This window comes from Stylophora pistillata, chromosome 11 (assembly GCF_964205215.1).
Source record: "Stylophora pistillata chromosome 11, jaStyPist1.2, whole genome shotgun sequence".
Lineage (NCBI taxonomy): Eukaryota > Metazoa > Cnidaria > Anthozoa > Scleractinia > Pocilloporidae > Stylophora > Stylophora pistillata.
The window spans coordinates 25,559,210-25,578,887 of record NC_142529.1 but is presented as its reverse complement, the minus strand read 5'-3'; the positions used below and the strand labels follow the sequence as shown (position 1 = coordinate 25,578,887).

Genomic DNA, 19,678 nt, shown 5'->3' with positions numbered 1-19,678 from the left:
AGACTAGCAGCATCCGTGGGCAAGATGAAGCGAATACTGTGTTGTGATTGGCTACCCGAGCGGGAAAGATGGCCCATCTTGCCCGCATTGATCCCGCGCATGAAAAAAATTGAATTAGAACTACATTCGTCATTCTTGGAGAATTTCGGCGATGGAGACGAAAAAAGCGGCAAAGGATAGTCAAAACAAAGAAAACAGAAACGACTCTCGAGAGTTTGTTGTATTACAAACACACTTGGCTTTCTTTCCTGGCTCTCGAAGTAAACAAGTCATTCTTAATTCTTTATAAAGCGAAATATTTTTGCAATACAAATAATCTTTTAATGACCAAGCTCGTTCGATCAAGATGGCTGGATATTAGTCTTGTTCTTTTTTCGCATTTTTATGGACCACGACTTCTTCTCGGTCTATAAAAATGTAAGAAAAATAATTCGGCCAATATCCAGCCATGTTGACCTCACGCTCGGTTAGTAACGCATAGAAATAATTAACTCTCTGTTATGACCATTCCAAATTTAAAAGCCAACTTTTCCTTCGTCTCATCGACGTTTAAAACAAGAAAGCAAATGAGATATTTGCAATACTTCATATAGTTACTCTGAAATTCGAGAGGAAAAAAAGGTTTTGGATGCATGTATGTTAGACGAGGGAGTCATTGAATGAAAATTACTTTCTAGGAATTCGATTCTTGGAATCGTTCATAACAGTTTAAAGTACTTCTGTTGCTTCTACGAATTGCTACCCACTCATATCGCATGACCCGTTTTATATCTAAAAACGTATACGATTTTTTTGAGAGAAGATTATTTACTAGCCTAGTTACGTGTGTTTCAAAACTATGTTCTACACTCTACTTTGAGAGTGACATTCCATCTGTACGAGAGCGTGTAACGTTTACCCTGCAGCATGCATAATTTGTTGCATCCTTTATGGAAAAATAGAGGAATTGAGTAGGAACTTTTTCTCTATTCACTTTCACTTCCAAGCGATGTCGTCGCGAGCAGTTATAATTGTAGCAGCCATTAACAATGTTTACTTAGAACATTTCACTCTTACTTTGCTTGTCTATTCGTACAAAAAATAATTCCATACATAATTAACTGATCTAGTTGTTGCGATCATACCACTGGAATAAAAAAACCAACTTTTTGTTTACATGTATATCTTTCGACGTTTTAAACAAGAAAGAAGTTTTATAAAAGTTCAGTCCGACGAGATTGACGAGCCTTATCTTGAAAAATCTCTTTATTGACGTAGAAAGTCCTTTGGTTAGTGGTTAAAGTGGTGCCAAATTTCTTAATTGCACACGAATTTGTGAGTTGAACGTCATCGTCCGATTTGGTTCACGTGTTACAAACAAAAGTTCAGCAGAGTTCTTTAGCGTTGAATGCTTTCTGAGAACAAAAGAAATTCGCGGTACACGTATCAAAACACCATATAACTAGACATTCAAGTTTGCAATAAATATATCATTGACAGAGTTAAGGTGAACCTTTTAAGTCATTGATCATACCGAATAAAGTAGCCAACTTTTCATTTGCGTCCTTTGACATTCAATACAAGGAAGCGGTTTTATAAACCTTACATATGTATTCGTTGTTGTTGTTGACAGCGGCGAAGTTGTTCGGAGAGGTCTTTGACTGCGGTGACTTTGAACTCTGTGGGGGTTTCAGTGCTGGCGGTCGGTGTCTTGGTTTTTTTTTCTGTCATTTACCTTCAAATGAAATAGCAAGTTTAGCGCTTGGCAGTTCAGTAATACTGGCTGACTTAGAAAGCCAACCGCAGAAAAAACTAGGTCAAACCTTATTTATTGGCGATCTTCACTGACTTATTTTTTTCCTAAACATGCAGTCGTAATCTTATGCAGCATTGCCACTATCCCTGAGTCAAACATAAAACTGACTTGAAAACTTATGTAAATGCTTGCTTTTTATCATTCTTAAGGGCCCCTAATACTACATCAGCTGCGGAAACTTGAATCTTTCTTACGGTTCAATGATTGACCTCTGCTTAATTAAAATCGAAAAATGTAGTGGATACAAAATTAACTGAGCAATCTTATAACCTCCACCGATTTAATAGAGGCTCTATTTTACAAACGAAATACTCTTTCAACCTTCCATCGCTTTTGTTACTTCAAGTGTGGTATATAGAAGCCTCCCGGTTAGCTCAATAGCTGTTATTACCGTTGAGCCCACGGTACAGCGGTATTAGTTACAGAGTGCGCGAAAGCGAGGTTTTCGGGTCAACTGGAATCACCTCAACAAACACTCGTGTGACAATTTGACCTGTGGAGTGTTTTCTTCGTTTGTGATTGCAGAGCTGGTAGTTCATCCGGCCTAATTCTGTTGTGAAAATCATGGTGAGGCACTGCATCGCTTATGGATGTGTTAACAGAAGTAATAAGCCAGAATGTTCAAAATTGTCGTGGCATTCTTTACCTATAAACAATGCTAAGCCTCTTCGAACCTGGTTGCTTAGAATGAAGAGAAAAGACCCTCCTGTGTAGAAACATTCTTACCTCTGCAGTCAGCACTTTTCTGAAGATTTTTTTAAGCGTTGTGTGGGAGAAAAACGATATCTGAAAAGTGGATCTGTTCCTACAAGATTCAGTTTTTCACCGGAGGAACATAAAGCGGCAAGGTGTTTACAAGAGGCGAAATTATGGACCTCTTCCTGCTGGGCATGGACTGCAGCAAGCACAGGTGATCTCACCAGCTTCCTCTCCTGAATTGACCATGGTAACATTGAGCTTGTACTTCAAATTCTTTTCCATCTCTGGCAGACATTCACCTTTTATATGGATCACGTCTCCATTTTCACTCGTGCCAACTTCGATATTTTTTACGTGACCATGTCTGAATAGTCCAAAAGCCTTACTATTCAGATTTTTATAGTCTTTATTGCCTTCATTATCTCCCGATTTTCTCTCAATAACATAATTCATCATTTTCTCAATTGTGGACGGTGAAAATTCAGCACTCTGGATGGGACACCAGTTTGCAGCTTGTGGAAACTCGTACGGAGTGTTCGGAAAACTCGTGCTGGACGAGGAAACATCATCATTATTTCTTGAGTCAGATGCTAAGTGTTTCCAACTTTCGGTGAAATTGCTTTCCCATCCATTTTTTATGTAACTTAAAATTCTACAAAAAAAGATAACGTTATATACATTTAAAAGAGAGAAAAAAAATACTGTTATTGCTGTACGAATATTAGGCAGGAGGAACGATCACACGTCCTACCGCTCACCTGTGCATTAGTTCGCGTTTGTTGGCGTCATTCGAAGCACAACCATCTTTTGCTGTTCCTACACGGTATGAAAGCCACGTTCTCAGCCTAGGCTTTGTTAAGTGACGAGAACAGTTTCCACTTAGTAATTGTAGCCTCTCTTCTTGTGAGAAAAAAGAAAAATCTGGAGGGGAGCTCATAATTATTTTTCTCGAATTTTTCTCATTGGGCGCTTGGTTTCTCCTGAAAGATTGACCCGAAAGCCTCGCTTTCGCGCACTCTGTAACTAATACCGCTGTAAAGTGGGCTCAACTGTAATAACAGCTATTGGTTAGAGCGCCGGACTGTTGTGCGGGAGGTCGAAGTCGAGGGTTTGAGCCCCGGCCGGACCAACACTCAAGGTCTTAAAATGACTAAGGAGAATGTTCTACCTTTCTATAAAAATCAAGAAATGGGTAGACATTCTAGTCTTCTCCGATAGGGACGAATAAACCGCAGGTGCCGTCTCCTGCATCTATTAATTAGTTAATTTGGTTAGGTAGGGGACATTAAAGAACCTACTCACGAGATTACTGTGATGTGGTCTTGGCTGTTTATTGGGAATTGGGGGAGGGTGGAGGGGGCATCTTCAAATAAGTTTCCTTCGACTGTTTGTAAACTGCTCATGCAGTCCGGCCAAAGTCCCCCGAAAAGTGTTGTGATGTGCATTTGATCATGTCCACATGTTAATTTGCGCAATATAAATATTAAATTATTATTTATTATTATTAAATAGAAGCTGGCACAAGCTTAAAAACTATCTGCAGTATGATAAAGCAACGTCTCTGCAAACCTGGTTTTTGATGAGGTTCTGCTCCGCAACTCGGCTGGGCCTCGTATTAACCGGTCAGCCGCTTGAAGAGATCTCGCTACACTGATTGTTTACAGCTGCAGCGCATTCAATTAATTTTCATTCAAGTTTCCACGTTGGAGCCAATCAGATTTATCTGTTGACACAGACAAGCTTTGCTTATTAGTTCACTTTTTATAATTCTTTATTAGTAGAAACAGGGACTTTCTCTTTCGTAAGCATTGGTTCACTATTTGTGTTTGTCTTGGAAATAACCGGTCAGGGTCTGCTGTGTTTCGAGGAACAAAGCCACCTTTTGACTGAATGTCTAAAATAAAGTTCCTGCTCCCTCGTGCTCCCTCATGCTTTAAGTTGTTATTACCACTTTTCAAACCCACTTTGTTTAGGAATAAGAGATAAAAATACTCCTCTAATCAAATATATGATGCTATGCTGACAATCCTGTCTTTCTGTGGAAGTCTTGTAACGCAGCTCTCAGAGTTACAAAGTGAGCACATGATTTTCACAACACTCCTGCCTTCTCATCCGTTAATTTGTCTTAATGCGGAAAAAGGGAGTTTTCCCTATTAAAGAGGGCACTGTAAACACCGACTTGTTTTTGCTCAAGGTTAAATTTTCATTTTTGATTAACAGTTTTCCTTAAATGCTGATTATTGGATAATTCCCGAAGAGAGAGTCCACAGGATAGTTTACGTGTGGAAATTATAGCTTCAACGATGAAATGCAGTAATCTGCGTTAAGTGCAGTGATTTAAAAACCAAGGGTTGTTTATCCCAGCCAGGTGTACAAATTTGTTTTTACTCTGGCCCCATGATTGCGTTATCAAATAATAGGCTTAAAAAAAGAAAACGCTGACAAAAAAGATGATACAAGTGCGACCATGTATACGCTATGATTTTACTTTGCCTGAAAAAGGTAGGTGGTGTGGTTACAATGACTGTACTCAAGAGAAATGCTGATAAGCATGAGGTTAGCTGTTTATAGCTTTTTCAGTGATACCTCGCCGAGTTGTATAATGTTGCTGTCTTGCTTTGTTTTGCTAGCTGGTTTGCTCCCCGACAAACTGCTGCAGGCGCATACTCAGCCTTTTAACTTTGAGCAAAATGAGGCCCGGCTTTTTGGCTACAAAATATAAGGTCACGGTAAGTGATTTGACCAAATAAGTGTTACAACTATAATTGGTTGCTTAACTTAAGTCTCTCTTTACTGCTGTCTTTTAATGTAATGTTATATACTGACGTTAACTGACAGCATTAAATAAAGGTGGTTAAATAACCTAGAAAATGTTTACCGTAATAACAGACAAGGAACATTTTACAAGCTTGATTCTCTAAGAAAACGCTACTCTAAAGTCATAAGACACGAATCCTCTATACGGGCGATAAAAATGACATCACTGGATTTGCCCGTCTTGTTTGGGTATTCAAGGGTGCAATGGAAAATACATTTAGTCTCTCATTTAGATCATTTCAATTGCCACAAAAGAGGCAAACTATAGCTCTACGAACTGAAAACTCCCAGTCTACTGACGGTTGTTGTACAGCTACCGAAAATTTTCAAGAGATCAAAGCCTCATTTGACAAATAAGAGGGAAGAAAGATCGAAATCTATGGCCGCTATGAAAGGGAGAGCAACGAACAAACGTTTCAGTCAACTGGTCATCATTTGTATCCGCTCCTGTTCTCTAGATCTTTGGAGATGTTAGCACTTCAAAGAAAAAATATCAAAACTTAGTTGACAGGTATACAGGATTAATGTTATGGACTTCAATACTGCAACTATTGCTGTGAAAAACTGTGGAGCCACTGATAATATGATTACAGTTACATTAACGACACTATGTATATACATACCTTCATTCCATTTTAAGTACCAGGGCTACTACTTAAGTTCAACGCTGCTAAAAGGCAACAACATTTATATCAATCCAATGAATCTTTGATTCAGTGTTTCCGTTTGAAAGTGTGGTGTCTCACTAAATCATAACTGTTTACCTCGTTAAAAAACACAGGTCCAGAATAAAGAGGTCTTCGTTGCTGCTCCAGGACATCCTCTAGTTCCTTTGCCTTTCTCCTCAAAAATCCTGCTGCTTCGGATCCCTTGTTTTCAATAAGATCTCTGATCGTGAAGGCCCAGTCAATGCAATCCACCACCAGGAATGCAGTATTGGCTGTAATCAATCCTGCTGACTTGGACCCTGCTTTGGCACTTGCCTGTGCCACGTCATCAGCAACTTGCATTATTCCCGCCGCTCCTGATGCAGCGACGCTTGTTAAAAGGCTTGCTCCGGCCTTCGACGAGGCTGCAGCCGCAGGGGGCTTTCTCAACACTTTCAACAGGACGGGGTCGACAAACTGGAAGCTTTCTGCGAGGTGTAAAATGTATGTGATCTTTGTCATCTCTTTCATATCCAGCCAACTCTGGACAATCGTATGAACTACGTTGATGCTGTCTAGAGCCTCCCCCCCACAGTTTTTCAGCCTTCTTGATTTCAACAGAGTTTATGGAGGACTCTATTTTGCTTGCCACGATGTTTGTGGCAGCTCCACTAAATAGGAGACCCACTCCAGCCGTTAGCAAGGCAGTACCCTCAGTCACTACTGTTGCACCGGCAAGGGTAAGGCTGTCGGAACTACTGGTCAAGTAATTGCGGGAAGCGTGTGATATCTTGCAGTCCCGCCATACTTGATCCACTTTATCTGCCCCTACACGGAGACTGGCAGCTGTTATTTTGATTTTGTTACACGCCTGAATCGTCTTCATCTGAACGTCGAATACTGTAGTAGAGTCCTCTGTCACTCTTGCTTTTGTGATCTTCAGACAAGTCATTTGTCACTCTGGCAACTCCTTCTAATTCTTTGTTACTGACCGGCATTACCGCACTCTTTCTGCTACCCCCGGGAAAAAATGCTCTGCGCATGCTTAGAGAACGACGTGTTTGTCATTACGCTTACTTTTACTTTAGGTGCTGCTCCAGAAAAACATTTTATCCCCCAAAAAGTCTCCCAGATGGCGTGATCGATCAGGTATAATCCTTGGGAAACTTTGTAAATTACCGCGGATTTATTGCTACATATGATCGATTCTTAATACTCGTCAGAACTGGTGTAAATCTTTCTAGACAATAATTTTTACACAAAGCAACGAGTTTAATTTGTTTTTATCTTGCCTCAGCCTTTCCGTGAACAAAATTCAGGCAATGTAAGGAAGGCTCCCTAAAAGGCATTTGACGTTTTCAGAACTTAACTTGTCCTGGGGTATCTTCCACTCGAATTCAGGTGAATAATTACCCAACAATCGCAAATTTTTCGCTTGTTTCGCGCTGTTGACTCCTTCAATGAACGAAAAGTTTAGCGTCGATAATTTTCAAACCATTCTAGTCTTTAAACTTATTCCCACCCGTTATTAGTATTGACTATTTTGCTAGAAACAAGTAAAGAAAGCGAATATATCCTGGAGTGATATGTAACTTACTTAACATTCGCCGTATGTTCCGTCCCAGTTCGCAAGCAACTGAGGAGCTCGTATAACTAGAGCAAGACAGTGACACTGATTAACCCAGGTCAACCTATGTCCCACACATAAAAATATCACATTTTGAAAAATTTGCGAAGTCTAAGAACGTCATGAAACACCTAAGTTCTTCAATAGTTCGTCAACATTTCGTAGTACATGTCATAATAAAGAAGTAATCACTTTTTGTGTAATATCCAGATAGACTTTGAACTAAGTTAACAGTTCCTATAGTCCGAATATAAGGCTCAATCTGAATTACCAGAATGAAAACGTAATTGGTCTGTCGAGGCATAAAAAGAAAAAACAAGAATAGTAACTCACAGACGCAGCCCATTCTCTCTATCTTATTTTATTTTATTTTATTTTATTAGCTTCGCCCTGAAGAATACAAAAAAAAAAAAATAAAAAATAAGGAGGATATACAAGCCTAGTAATAAGTAATAAGAACGTAACAATACACTGATAATAACTTTAAAATTTGGGCAGGGACACCGCAACAGCTGAGGCCAATTACTGCGGACCCAGAAATAAAAGTATTTAAAAGTATATAAATAATATATAAAGTATATATAATAGATATTTACATTAGTTGAAGAATCAAAGAGGACGCATCGATTCTCGGTGCGTCCTCTCTGATTCTTCAACTAATGTATACCCAGCTCTGCTAACACAGCATTGAGCGCTTTATGCCAAGGTAGGCTCCCGATCTATCCTCACACATTAATAGATATTTATAAATATATGAAGTATATAAAAAAGTAGCAATTTGAATTACATGCAGCAGCTAATTTCTTGGTCTAAAAGCCTGGCTGTTACATTTCAAACAGATGCTTTCGAAGCTCCTTGGGGAATCCGGGTCATAGCTTATTGCTAGAGCCCGCGAGTAATAACCGTAAAGAACAGATTTAAAGTCCTCAAGGGTAACATTATCTACGTCAAGTCTACTAATAAGCAGGTTCCAGATTCTAGTGGTTCTAATGATAAAAGATTTCTGAAAGGTAGAGGGCCTGCATTTTTTAGGCACAAAGGATTGAGAGCTCATTACGGATGTACGGATCCTATTCGCGCATTCGCGCACAAAGGGAACAATGGACGGATCTAAGTAAATCATATTATGTGTAATATGAGTATATCAACAAAGTTGAAATGGTAAATTGGCCACCGTTACGATTATAAAAGCTGACGTTTCGAGCGTTAGCCCTTCGTCGGAGCGCGACGAAGATCTAGTAACTCGTGCCAGTAGCACACAGGAAGTAGGTTTACAGACATTAGTCTTTCTTTGTAAGAGATATTTGCTGAAAAAAGCAAGCAAAGAATGAATTTGGTGGCACGTCTTTGGATACTTTCCAGTTTAGAAATTAGTTTAATGCTTTGGGGCGCCCAGACTAGTTTCAGATCCCGCTCATGGCCAAGGGGGTTTCGGCCGAATCAAACCCCTGAACTGAATTTGACGAAATGAACCCCCCTCAGAAAATACGCTTAAAAGGAAAACAATTATCAGGTCCATCCGCCCTTTTAAATGTTATGGCTAAGAGACACCCGGCATAAAAGAATATTAGGTGCAGCGTGCACACCTGAAGCTACGATCACGCACACTTGTTATTTATTGTGGTTTGAGTAACACTGTTATTATGACAGACAGGCGCCTTTATTTGATTTATAAGTGTGGTCCTTTCAGCAACCTGCTAGCAATAGGGGCCTTGAGCTCAGTTACATAAATGCAGGAGCCCATCACTGATAAATATCATAAAAGTTACGTAAAAGTAATGTTGTATACGAGTCGCATAAATTGAATGTCATATAAAGTTACATAAAATTAACGTTCTAAATAAAGTTTACGTGAATAACTCGAGTAGCTTTTAAGTTGTCAGGAACTCAGCCAGACTGCAGCGAGTTTTTTGTTATGATGGTAGACAAGGGCCTGGTTACAAAGTCTGCTACTTCCTAAGTTACGAAGTCATGTTTTTGTGTAGATTTATGTAGATTTAAATTTAGTTTCGTATTTAAATTAATACGATGAGTTTTACAAAGTTTTTATAAAAGAAAGCGCTGCGAGTTCACAACTGCTTATATCAACCTGGCGAACATAGAATTTGTTTTTAAAATAGTAAATTTGAATCCTCGCGACGCGGTTATATTTAGTATGTAAAGTTCATCAGATAGTTATTTCCTCCTTTAGAAAAACATTTCTGATTCCAAAGATTCGCAGTAATAATTCTCGATGGGTTTTTATTATATTTCTTTATAGTTTAGTAAAGAATTGAAGAATTCCACAGGAAAATTCGTCAGCAAATTTTAGCTAAAACGATAAAATTCTGTACTCTACTTGCGTGGCGTGATTCATAATTAAGGATACAGCCAAGTGCACATGAGCAGATGAAACACCAATCTTTCAGTCCAGCAATTGCACCTTAGGGGTCATTGTCAATATTTTTGTTTGCACCTATCACCCTCTCCAAATAAAACCGTCGTCTTACTCTTCTGAATAAAGGCTGAAATCAAATCATCGAGCTTTTCCCATACGAGCTGTAACCCTCTAATGATAGTTGAAGTACACTCCAAACAAAGTACTGTAGTGAGAGACCAACCTAATTTTGAAATATGAGCGAAATTGATTTTTCTAGACGATAATTTTTACATAAAGCGACTAGTTTAACTTGATTTATTTCCCATGGAGACAGTACCTAACTTTAAAATATGGGCGAAATTGATTTTTCAGCTGTTGCCACCAAATGTTTGACAATTGGTAACATTCGATTCGTTCCTAATACTTGTCAGAACCTGTGTAAATCTTTCTAGACGATAATTTTGACACAAGGCGAATAGTTTAATTTGTTTTGATCTTGCCCCAGTCTTTCCCTGAACAAAATGCAGGCTATGTAAATAAGGCTTCCCTACGAGAATAACTTGAGCAGCTTTTCAGTCGTCAGGAACTCGGCCAGACTGCAGCAAGGATTTTCTATGATGGTAGACAAAGGCCTGGTTACAAAGTCTGCGGCATCTTTCAGGTGTCGAGGTTATTTCCTTAATTACGAAGTCATGTTTTTCTGTAGGTTTGTGTAGATTTATATTTAGTTTCATATTTTACTAAATGCAATATTTTTACAAAGTTTTTATAAAAGAAAGCGCTGCGAATTCACAGCTGTTTATATCAATTTGGCGGACATAAAATGTTTCCTTACTCGGGACTGGTCAGCTCAGACGACCACCACAAACCGTATAATATTATCCAAACTTTAATGATTATTCGATCTAAGAGAAATACATTTGTAATTCGAAATCAGAAAACGTAAATTTAGTCTTAATCTCATGGCAAAATTCAAGAAAACATGACTGGAAACTTACTTCTGTGGCGGGTCGTAAAAAACAGGTTTCTCACTTCAGGTTAACAGATTCGGGTAAGCGAACAGATACAAAAATCGACTTCTCTCTCACTGATTCTTCTGAAAAAACTAGTTTAAATTGCGACAAGCTAACACTTTAAATCATTGTGAGGAATTAATGTCAATTACGAGTTGTGTTAATTAAATTATATCTGTCATCATAGGCAACGCCTATTTACTAAACGAAACATAAAATTTGATTTTAAAATCGTAAATTTGAATCCTCGCGACGAGTTTTTACATAGTACGTAAAGTTCATCAGCGATTGCATCTTAGGGGTCATTATCAATATTTTTGTTTTGCATCTGTCACTCGCTCCACTTAAAACCGTCGTCGTATTCTCCTGAATAAAGGCTGAAATCAAATCGTCGAGCTCTTCCCATACCAATTGTAACACTCACGTGATAGTAGATTGCTGGTAACCAACCCACTTGGCCGTCCCTTGGAAGCCGGAACACTCTTGGTGTTCTTTGTAGCACGCTAATATCAATTTATTTTTTGCCAATTTTTTTTTCACTCGCTCGACGGACTTCGCCCAAAAGGAAGGACTGCTCTTAGTCTAATCACACTCAACAGCTGCAGTCAGAAAATTTCATATGTTGATTGCCACATTATTTTACCAGTGAAATGGTAAACCTTACCATGCGCTGCTATGCAAGTCTGATATACCCAAAGAGATCGGTCACACAACTCCCTATTAATTTATTATGTGGCCACCACGCGTCATAGCAAAACCCCTTTATTTTTACCATAAAACCGGTATGGTGAATCAATAATCGTAGAGAACACATGAATGATAACCAGGAATAACAAGATAATTTTTTAATTTTAATGCTCACTCAAAAAAAAATCACGATCCAGATATCACAAGTCCTTTTTTTATTGTGAAAACGACGAAGTTATTTGATCCGTATCTCATTTCCTGGTTTTTGTAGCGAATATACATGTAATCTTTCATTAAGACACTGGATTCATGACAAAAACTTTCAAAGGTGCAAAACTAGAGTTCGAGATACAAGTGTCATCCAAATATGTGACATTTTTTTTTACAGTTTTCAAGGTCATTTTGGAATTTAGTCTTGCTAAAAAAAACTTTGTGAATTTCAAGTTTGTAAAAATTCAAAACACTGATTGAGTACTTTTTTTGACAATTTCACATACAATGAGAAGGTTGTTACTCTCACGCAACACTGATTGAGTATTTTTGTTGACAATTTTACATACAATGAGAAGATTGTTACTCTCTCGTCTGTAAATTGAAGGATCAGTTTTTTTGCAAATATTCGCAACTTTTCCACGCTGTTTTAACGCGAAGTGCCGACATCTTATTAGGGCGAGTTAACTCTAAGAAGTACGCGATCGTTTATTTAACTGGCCATGTCTAATTTGGTACAAACTTCTCTCTCTCCCCAGCCTTCCGCTGCCATTAAAATCAGAGATGGCGGCCATTTTCCGCTCGCCCTAATTACGCCTGCTCTCACGGTAGGCTAACGCTGTTTTAAATACTGCATATAGTACTACAAAGCTGTGAAACCCTTGCTATGTATCACTTAGGACAACCATGGAGTATCTCCATGGAGCCTTAAAGAAGTCAGGCAGCGACGTTTAATCAATAAACCGACGGACGCGGAGAGTCAATACTTATATGTTTCTCATATGAAATAGTTGTATTCACGTCTCTTCAAAGGTTTTTTGGTTTCGTCGTTAATATAAAACGTGAAGAGTTCTTTGCACGTCTCACTTCCTTAATAAATCCTCGAGTTGATTTGCCTTCTTCCTCAACTCTTTTGCTGCTTCGGATCCCTTGTTTTCAACAAGATCTCTGACCGTGAAGCCCAGGTCAATGCAATCTACCATCAGGAATGCAATATTAGCTGCAATCAAGACCTTACCAGCATATTTTCCTGCCGTCTTGGACCCTGCTTTGGCACCAGCCTGTGCCACGTCATCAGAAGCTTGCAATCCTGCTTTTCCCACTTGAGCCATGTCATCAGCCATTTGCAATCCTGTCTTGCCTGCTTGTGCTGCGTCATCAGCAAGCTGTGCAACTATATTTCATCAGAAAAGAGATAATTTTAGTGTTGAAAATTCGAAATGAACCTTGTCCATCAGCTGTCGAGCAGCAATTTGACCAATGAGTAATTTTTCAGAGATTCCTTGACCGTATGTCTTAACGCATTTAATCCATCTGTTACAGAATTAGTAGATATGGGGGCTTTCTCTTGGAAGCTACGAGTTTGTTTTGATCGTGTCGTAATCTTTTCATGAACGCACTAGCTATGTACATGGCACCTATCAGATGTCTTTTAGTGAGAAATCCCTTGTTCACGTGATGTTTTCACAAAAATTACCGAACTATCGCAAAATTTACATTTGCTTCACGCCTTTCACTCCGTCAATTCAAAGAAATTTTAGCGTCAATAGTTCGCGAAAATTCTTTGAAGGTACTCATGCTCGCACTAGCTGCCTTCTCACAAACAGATTTGAAGTCAAGAGTGCTTTGCCGTATGATTTCCGTCTCAATTCACAAATAAAGAGCTCTCATTACCAGGTCAAACCACGTCATGGACCTAACAAGTATGGCAAGTACATTCAATTTGAATACAAACAGAAACTAAAATGGTATGTGGCAATTGAGTTCGTCGATAATTTAGCAACAACTCATAATGCTTGAAACAAATAGAATCAAGTCTTGCATGATATCCATGGTGGACTTTAGACCTAAACATTTCCCCTCGCCCGAGTTCTCAATCAACAGAGAATCAACAAAGAGAAAATATCATATGTCTGTCGAAGAAAAAAGAACACAAAAAAAAAACTCTGAAAATAACTCTGCAGTGAAATGCGCCTGGTGGTTCCAATTAAATCTTTAACGTTGTTGACGTCACTTCTGTGATCAGTTAGGTTACAGACAATGGAAGATAGTGGTTAATTAACATTAGTTCGATCGGGTACAAAATAATAACTACCGCGAGCTTCTCGGCGTTGGACATCATAAATGATTCCGGCATGATGTGTTATGGTGTTTAGGCGAATGGCTGTCATCCATAACACAATATTCATTGAAGCCATAAGTCTGCATGGTTCAAGCTTACAAAATCGTTTCCGAACCTCCTGACTAACGCCTTACGTAGCAAACGGAAACGATGGCCTTTCAGTCCGAATTAATGAATAACAGATCGCAAGAAATACTTGAAAGCTGAAAAAATTGTAGCCAATTTTAAAAGGAGGTGACATAGCACTGAACATAACACACATTCGCCATTCGCTGAATTGTTGAATTTGACCCGTTGCCTTTTGCGCACCGATCGCAAACGTCGGAGATTTATACAAGGAAAATTAATAGTTTCACTGTGCCCTACAATCATTGATTCAGCCGATTCAAAATCAAAAACTTAAAAAGCAAACTGTTGGCCGTATAAAGAAGAAACACATTGCAAACCTCGTGATGGATCAGGACCTTCTCAACTCAGCTTCACTGAATGAACTAGCCAGCTGCTGGAGTAGGAACTGCTTCCACAATGCAAAGTGCAGTCAATCTATAGATCTGCCGAGACAAAAGCGTCACACAAACAAAGCCTTTGATTGGTTGAATATTTATAGTATTCCTAGGAGAGGGGCTTTCCCTGTTTTCTTTTATCATTGCCCTGCCCGGCTTCCGGTGAACACAATTGTTTTGCAAATGACATCTATCAGATATCCTAACGATGTTAGTTTACTTCGACCGGTTAGCCGCTCGAAGAGGTACCTCAACATTTACTCCGCCGCAATCGAAGAAGTTTAATTAAAGCTGAGGTAAGATCCTTCTGTTTACACCAAGAAGCTTTCCTCGTTGGTCTACCTTTTTATCTTTTTCTATTTGTGGCATCACGGGCTTTCCCTTTTGAAAACATTTCCTCGCTGTTTTGATGACGTCTTGGATGCAGCCGGTCAGGATCAACTGGCATTTGACGAACAAAGGTGTCTTGTGACTGGATGTCCAAAGTCCAAATGTGTCCAGATGTCCAAAGTGACTAGATGTCCCTATGATCGATGTCCCTATGATCGATGTCACTATGATCGATTCAATAGTCTTGGCGATGAAGTCTCAATTTAAATTCATTATTTTGTGAAAGAGTACGTACGTATAGAAATGTTCCTTTGAACATGTATGTAATGTTACGAGGATCGAATTATTTTCACCGAATCTGTCACGCAATCCCAGACTTTTCTAGAGTTATCTTTAGTCTGTAATATTCCAGAAACATTTTTCATGCGACTCAGCAGTTTCCAAAAATAATAAAACTTGTAATTAATTCTTATTAACCGAGCGGGAGGTCTGTATGGGAGAATCTTGACGACCAAGCTCGCCAGTACAGACCGAACGCAGTGAAATCTGTACCAGCGACCGAGCTCAAGATTCTCCCATACAGACCGACCTCGCTCGGTTAATAAGATGTTTATTATATGGCTGTGACTTATATGCCAATTTTTTATATTCTTTGTACCTTTTTTTTTCTAGACCGGTCTAGATGCCGGTCTAGATGGGAACTGATCTAGACCACTTTCAATATTGATTTCAGCCAATCAAATTCGTGAATTCGGTAGTTCCTAGTTCGCAGTCCTTGTGAGACACAGCCAAAAATAATACGCTATAAATAGTAATAGAACATTCTAGATACCTAGAGTAAATGCATAAAAGCTGGCTTGTGAGAAGTATAAGAGGTGTTTAACCAGACGGTTTACCCTCGTGGCCGGCTAACTGAACTTGTGGAAGCTACAATGTGACGAGGCTATGACCTTTTGACCTTGCGATATCCGGAGAGAAGAAAGAGAAGAAGAAGATGATAGCCGAGAAAGGAAGAAGATAAAGAATATAGAGTTCACTATGAAGTCCTCCCGAAGAGTTTGTGTGCACGAAAGAATGCCATTAATCAAGAAAGCCAAGCATTGTGGTCTTCAGTGGTGGAAATTGGAATTCGAAGCTCATCAAGACGATGAATATTTATACGGCATGAAGGATTGTAAGCCTGCTTTACGAACTACTTAACTTAGTCTTTAACTTAAGTAAATTTAACAGTGTAAAACCGATTAAATAATAGTTGAAATGGGTAACTGCTATATCGTACTCGGGAGTCTAATTTTTACAGGCTGATAGTTTCGAAAGAAACTGTTTGGGGCTGCGTCGGTGGGAGTAACGAAATAATTTGGATATATCAACAAAGTTGAAATGGTAAATTGGCCACCGTAATGATTACAAAAGCTGACGTTTCGAGCGTTAGCCCTTCGTCGGAGCGAATAGAGGAATTGTGGGTTGTGTGTGCTTTTAAAGGCAGAAAATGGAGCTACGTTATTGGTGGGTGCATGGCAACGAGAAAAACATGAATAAATTAGTGGAATGAAAAGCGTTCATTGATCCCTAATTTTTATGTATGCTTTGTTAGCGGGCATCTCTCAGTCATTCCTGCACGTAACAACGACATTATACTGAAATACCGTATTCTGCTTGAGATGTGAGGTGAAGCGATTCAAAATTAAAGATTGTTTATTGTCAATCAGGCGTGCAAGAATTTGAAATCATTCTAGCGCCGGGATTGCATCATCAAAAGTCATAACAAATCGTTATCTTGTTTGCATCTTTGGCTGTCTGCTCTAAATCGGAGAAAGATTTCTTTTGGAGAAACACTTATATCTTAAGTATAGTAAAAATCGTCGAGCTTCCTTAATTGAAACAACTTCTATTCGAGGTGCAATACACTTTTATCACGTAGCGCCATCTTGGATTGCGTGAAGCACCAAATCGAGGCTGGAGGGGCATAAAGTTTGTGGGTGTGTTACACTAGTGTTTACACTGGGGATATATGGCAAGTAAGCATGGCCCACGATCATTACTCTGTTAACTTATGTACAAACGACAAGAGAAGTCAGAGTGGCCAGAATTTATCTTTTTTCAACTTTCTTTCAATTTCTTTATTGAGATCGAAATGGATTGCCGCTATAAAGCGAGAAGAAGGGCCAGATTTTGAGATAAGAATCGAGCCGTGACCGGCGAATTGTCAGACGCACGTGTTACTAGCGAACGACTTCTGATTTCGTTGTTGTCCACGTGGTGGTCATTTGGCGCTATTTACCGTAAATCCTCTTTTAAGCCCCCCACCCCCCCCCTCTAAAAAGAAATCAATATCTAATTAATCAAACTAATCTTATTTTAAATCAAATATTCCTTTTAAATAACAGTTCAGAACTCAATTTGAGTAATTATTTATTTTCCTTTTCAGGCTTGGATAATTTTAGGCGCCAACAACCTGTTTAACCATGAGATTCAGGATCACTTAATCAAAACCTTTACCCACTTTTAGCTTTGCAAATAAGGGTCAATTAATGGCCAGGAGCCTCAGTTGACACACATTTCAAAATCACACGAAAAAGTGCATTTTCTGAGATGAAGAGCTTGTTACCAAAATTTAATGCAGAATTAAATGACGAGCTTTACCAAAGTAAATTATACATGTAAAGTATGGTAACTATTGGCGGAGGTTTGAAAATTTGCAAACACTGACATTTCAAGTTGTCATTTGGATTGACCTGTAAGAAAGCGTTTCTTTTGAAAGATGAATCAATCGTTAGAAATTTTGCTAAAAAGGTCGAGAAGTGTACACAAGAGGCCTTTTTACACACGGAAATTGCAATATTAATTACAACTCACTATTTGATTTGCTAAGTGTAGCTGGTTGCATTTAACGCGAAGAAACTTGAAACCAGACAGGCAGCTATAAGATAAAAAAGATTGAACTGAAATAAAAATCGATTGACGACGCATTCTCTGATGGAGATGTCTATTAAACTGCGTTTTGTGGTGACGTTGTGCCTCGTTGAAGCGTTCACATTCACCGTTCATAACAAGGCGGCCTCAATTGGTTTTGTATACAAGACAATCAAAGATGTGGAATGGTTTTCTTGTATCATCGCTTGCCAAGAAGACCTCGCCTGCATTTCATACCATTTTTGCGTAGTGGAAGACCACGACATCACTGGTACCGGTACTTGTTCTCTTAATAACTGCAACCTAAACGACCCCTGCTCTAACGAAGCTTCATTAATTTGGACTCCTGGTTGCACGTTTCAACAGCTTGAGGTTTGAGAGTGACTGAAATCATCAAACATAATTTATTTAACCATATTTTTGTCACCTTTTTTTTTCGAAATTTCGCGCATCTACTCGGATCCTCAATTCGGCTGAAAGCTTTAACATTATATGAATTAAGATACAATTATAACAATTCTCTTGCTCGTATAAGGTGGAAATTTAGCTCAAATGGAGGGCGAGACAGAAAAGAATACAACTTTTTTGAAATAACAAAGTTAACATTTCATCGTCTGTCGTCGCTTCTTTGTGGAGGTCTACTTCATTTTCATACATGCTAAACTTGAAATTTCTTTGTTTAAATCTTTTTTGGCAGAATAGAAAGGCAACATGTGACCATAAAAGACTGCTTCGCAACGAGGAAACAGGTTGGTCGTGAAGCTCATTTTTTGTGAACTAATTCTAAATTATGAAGAAGAATACTCATGATTGCGCTGTGGGGAGGCCATTTATGCTTATAACATTTAATTTTCCGTCTTGTAGGAGTTGTCAAGGCGAGTTTAAGCTGCAAAGACAGCATGAAAATTTATGTGGATGGCAGACAGGAGACCGATATGATGAACTGTAAAAAATTTCATCAGTTTTGGGCCTATAATTTTACCATTTTGCCGACAGCTCAACTCATCGCTATCGAAGTAGAAAGTGTTAAAAAGCCTTATGTCATCGGTTCGTTTAGTGATGGCATAGTCACCAACTCCAGCTGGAAGTGTACATCAGGTACTGAACTAAATTGGCAGAGACCAGGATTAAATGACTCGCTGTGGAAAAGTGCAGTAGAACACTGTGGCAGTAATAAAGAAAGTGATGAGGGATATAAAATATATGGAGTCCAGTCTCACGGTGCAAGATGGATCACAAGCGCAGATGATGGACAGCAAAATATGTATTGTAGATTAAATCGCTTCGTTTGACGTGACGTGTTCCAGACTTAGTGAGAATAAACACATCTCATTTTGTGTCACTGACTAGTGAGCAGTTTACTGTCTTTATTTTTTAAAAGACGGGCTAAAACTTCCATATTACAATAAGAAAAGATTCCAGATTCGAAAGGTCAGCTTTTTCGATTGCCTTTTGTTGAGGCTATTCCTCAACAAGGTTTTATGTTTTAGTCCGTTCCGTTTCTCGTTTTTTGTATGTCATGTAGACCACAACCCTTCAGTCGTAACTTTACTCGCTATCCTTTTTCACACGTGATGAAGCCCTTCTAAAATTTTAGGAACGTAAAACTATTCCTTTTCTTTCGCTTACCGCCCTTCATCATGTGGTTTTAACGGCTTCCTGAGTCTCGTAATCTTTGGTGAAAGGGCGACCGGATCGTATTGTAAATATTGGTATTCTTAGCCGCCATTCAACTTGTTGGTCGAAGCGCTGTTCTGTTATTATTCGGCATCTTCGCCGCTTTATGTGTCCGACCCGGACACTTTTCGTGAGAGTAAAAATTAGTAATTCTAACAGCCTTGTGATAGAAGACTCTCCCGTAATGAGAAAATATGGGATGATCTCCCCTCTCTCCCAATCGAAGTCACTTTGACTTCCCTCCACCCACTCCACCCTCCCCCTTTTTTACTCCTAAAT

At 39.0% G+C, this 19,678-nt stretch overlaps 1 protein-coding gene and 1 pseudogene across 2 annotated transcripts; one reads left to right on the top strand and one right to left on the bottom strand.

Moving 5' to 3' along the window:
• Positions 1-253: 253 nt before the first annotated feature.
• On the bottom strand, positions 254-14,941 carry LOC148720824 (uncharacterized; annotated as a pseudogene). The gene is made up of 4 exons (XR_015993098.1): positions 14,822-14,941; positions 14,423-14,527; positions 2,522-13,028; positions 254-1,714 (listed from the first exon to the last, which is right to left on the bottom strand). The product of XR_015993098.1 is annotated as an uncharacterized LOC148720824 (transcript).
• A 1,696-nt stretch (positions 14,942-16,637) lies between these two features.
• On the top strand, positions 16,638-19,068 carry LOC148720823 (uncharacterized). The gene is made up of 3 exons (XM_088738219.1): positions 16,638-18,094; positions 18,420-18,471; positions 18,587-19,068. Exons 1-3 carry the CDS (start codon positions 17,786-17,788, stop codon positions 19,012-19,014), a joined length of 789 nt encoding a protein of 262 aa, XP_088594345.1. The 5' UTR covers positions 16,638-17,785; the 3' UTR covers positions 19,015-19,068.
• Positions 19,069-19,678: the final 610 nt, after the last annotated feature.

What these genes read in the sequence shown, in the direction of transcription:
- LOC148720823 (XM_088738219.1), top strand. Translation starts at nt 17,786, where the DNA reads ATGGAGATGTCTATTAAACTGCGTTTTGTGGTGACGTTGTGCCTCGTT. An exon ending in GCACGTTTCAACAGCTTGAG is followed by an intron (nt 18,095 to 18,419) that starts GTTTGAGAGTGA and finishes CTTTTTTGGCAG; the next exon opens with AATAGAAAGGCAACATGTGA. An exon ending in GCTTCGCAACGAGGAAACAG is followed by an intron (nt 18,472 to 18,586) that starts GTTGGTCGTGAA and finishes TCCGTCTTGTAG; the next exon opens with GAGTTGTCAAGGCGAGTTTA.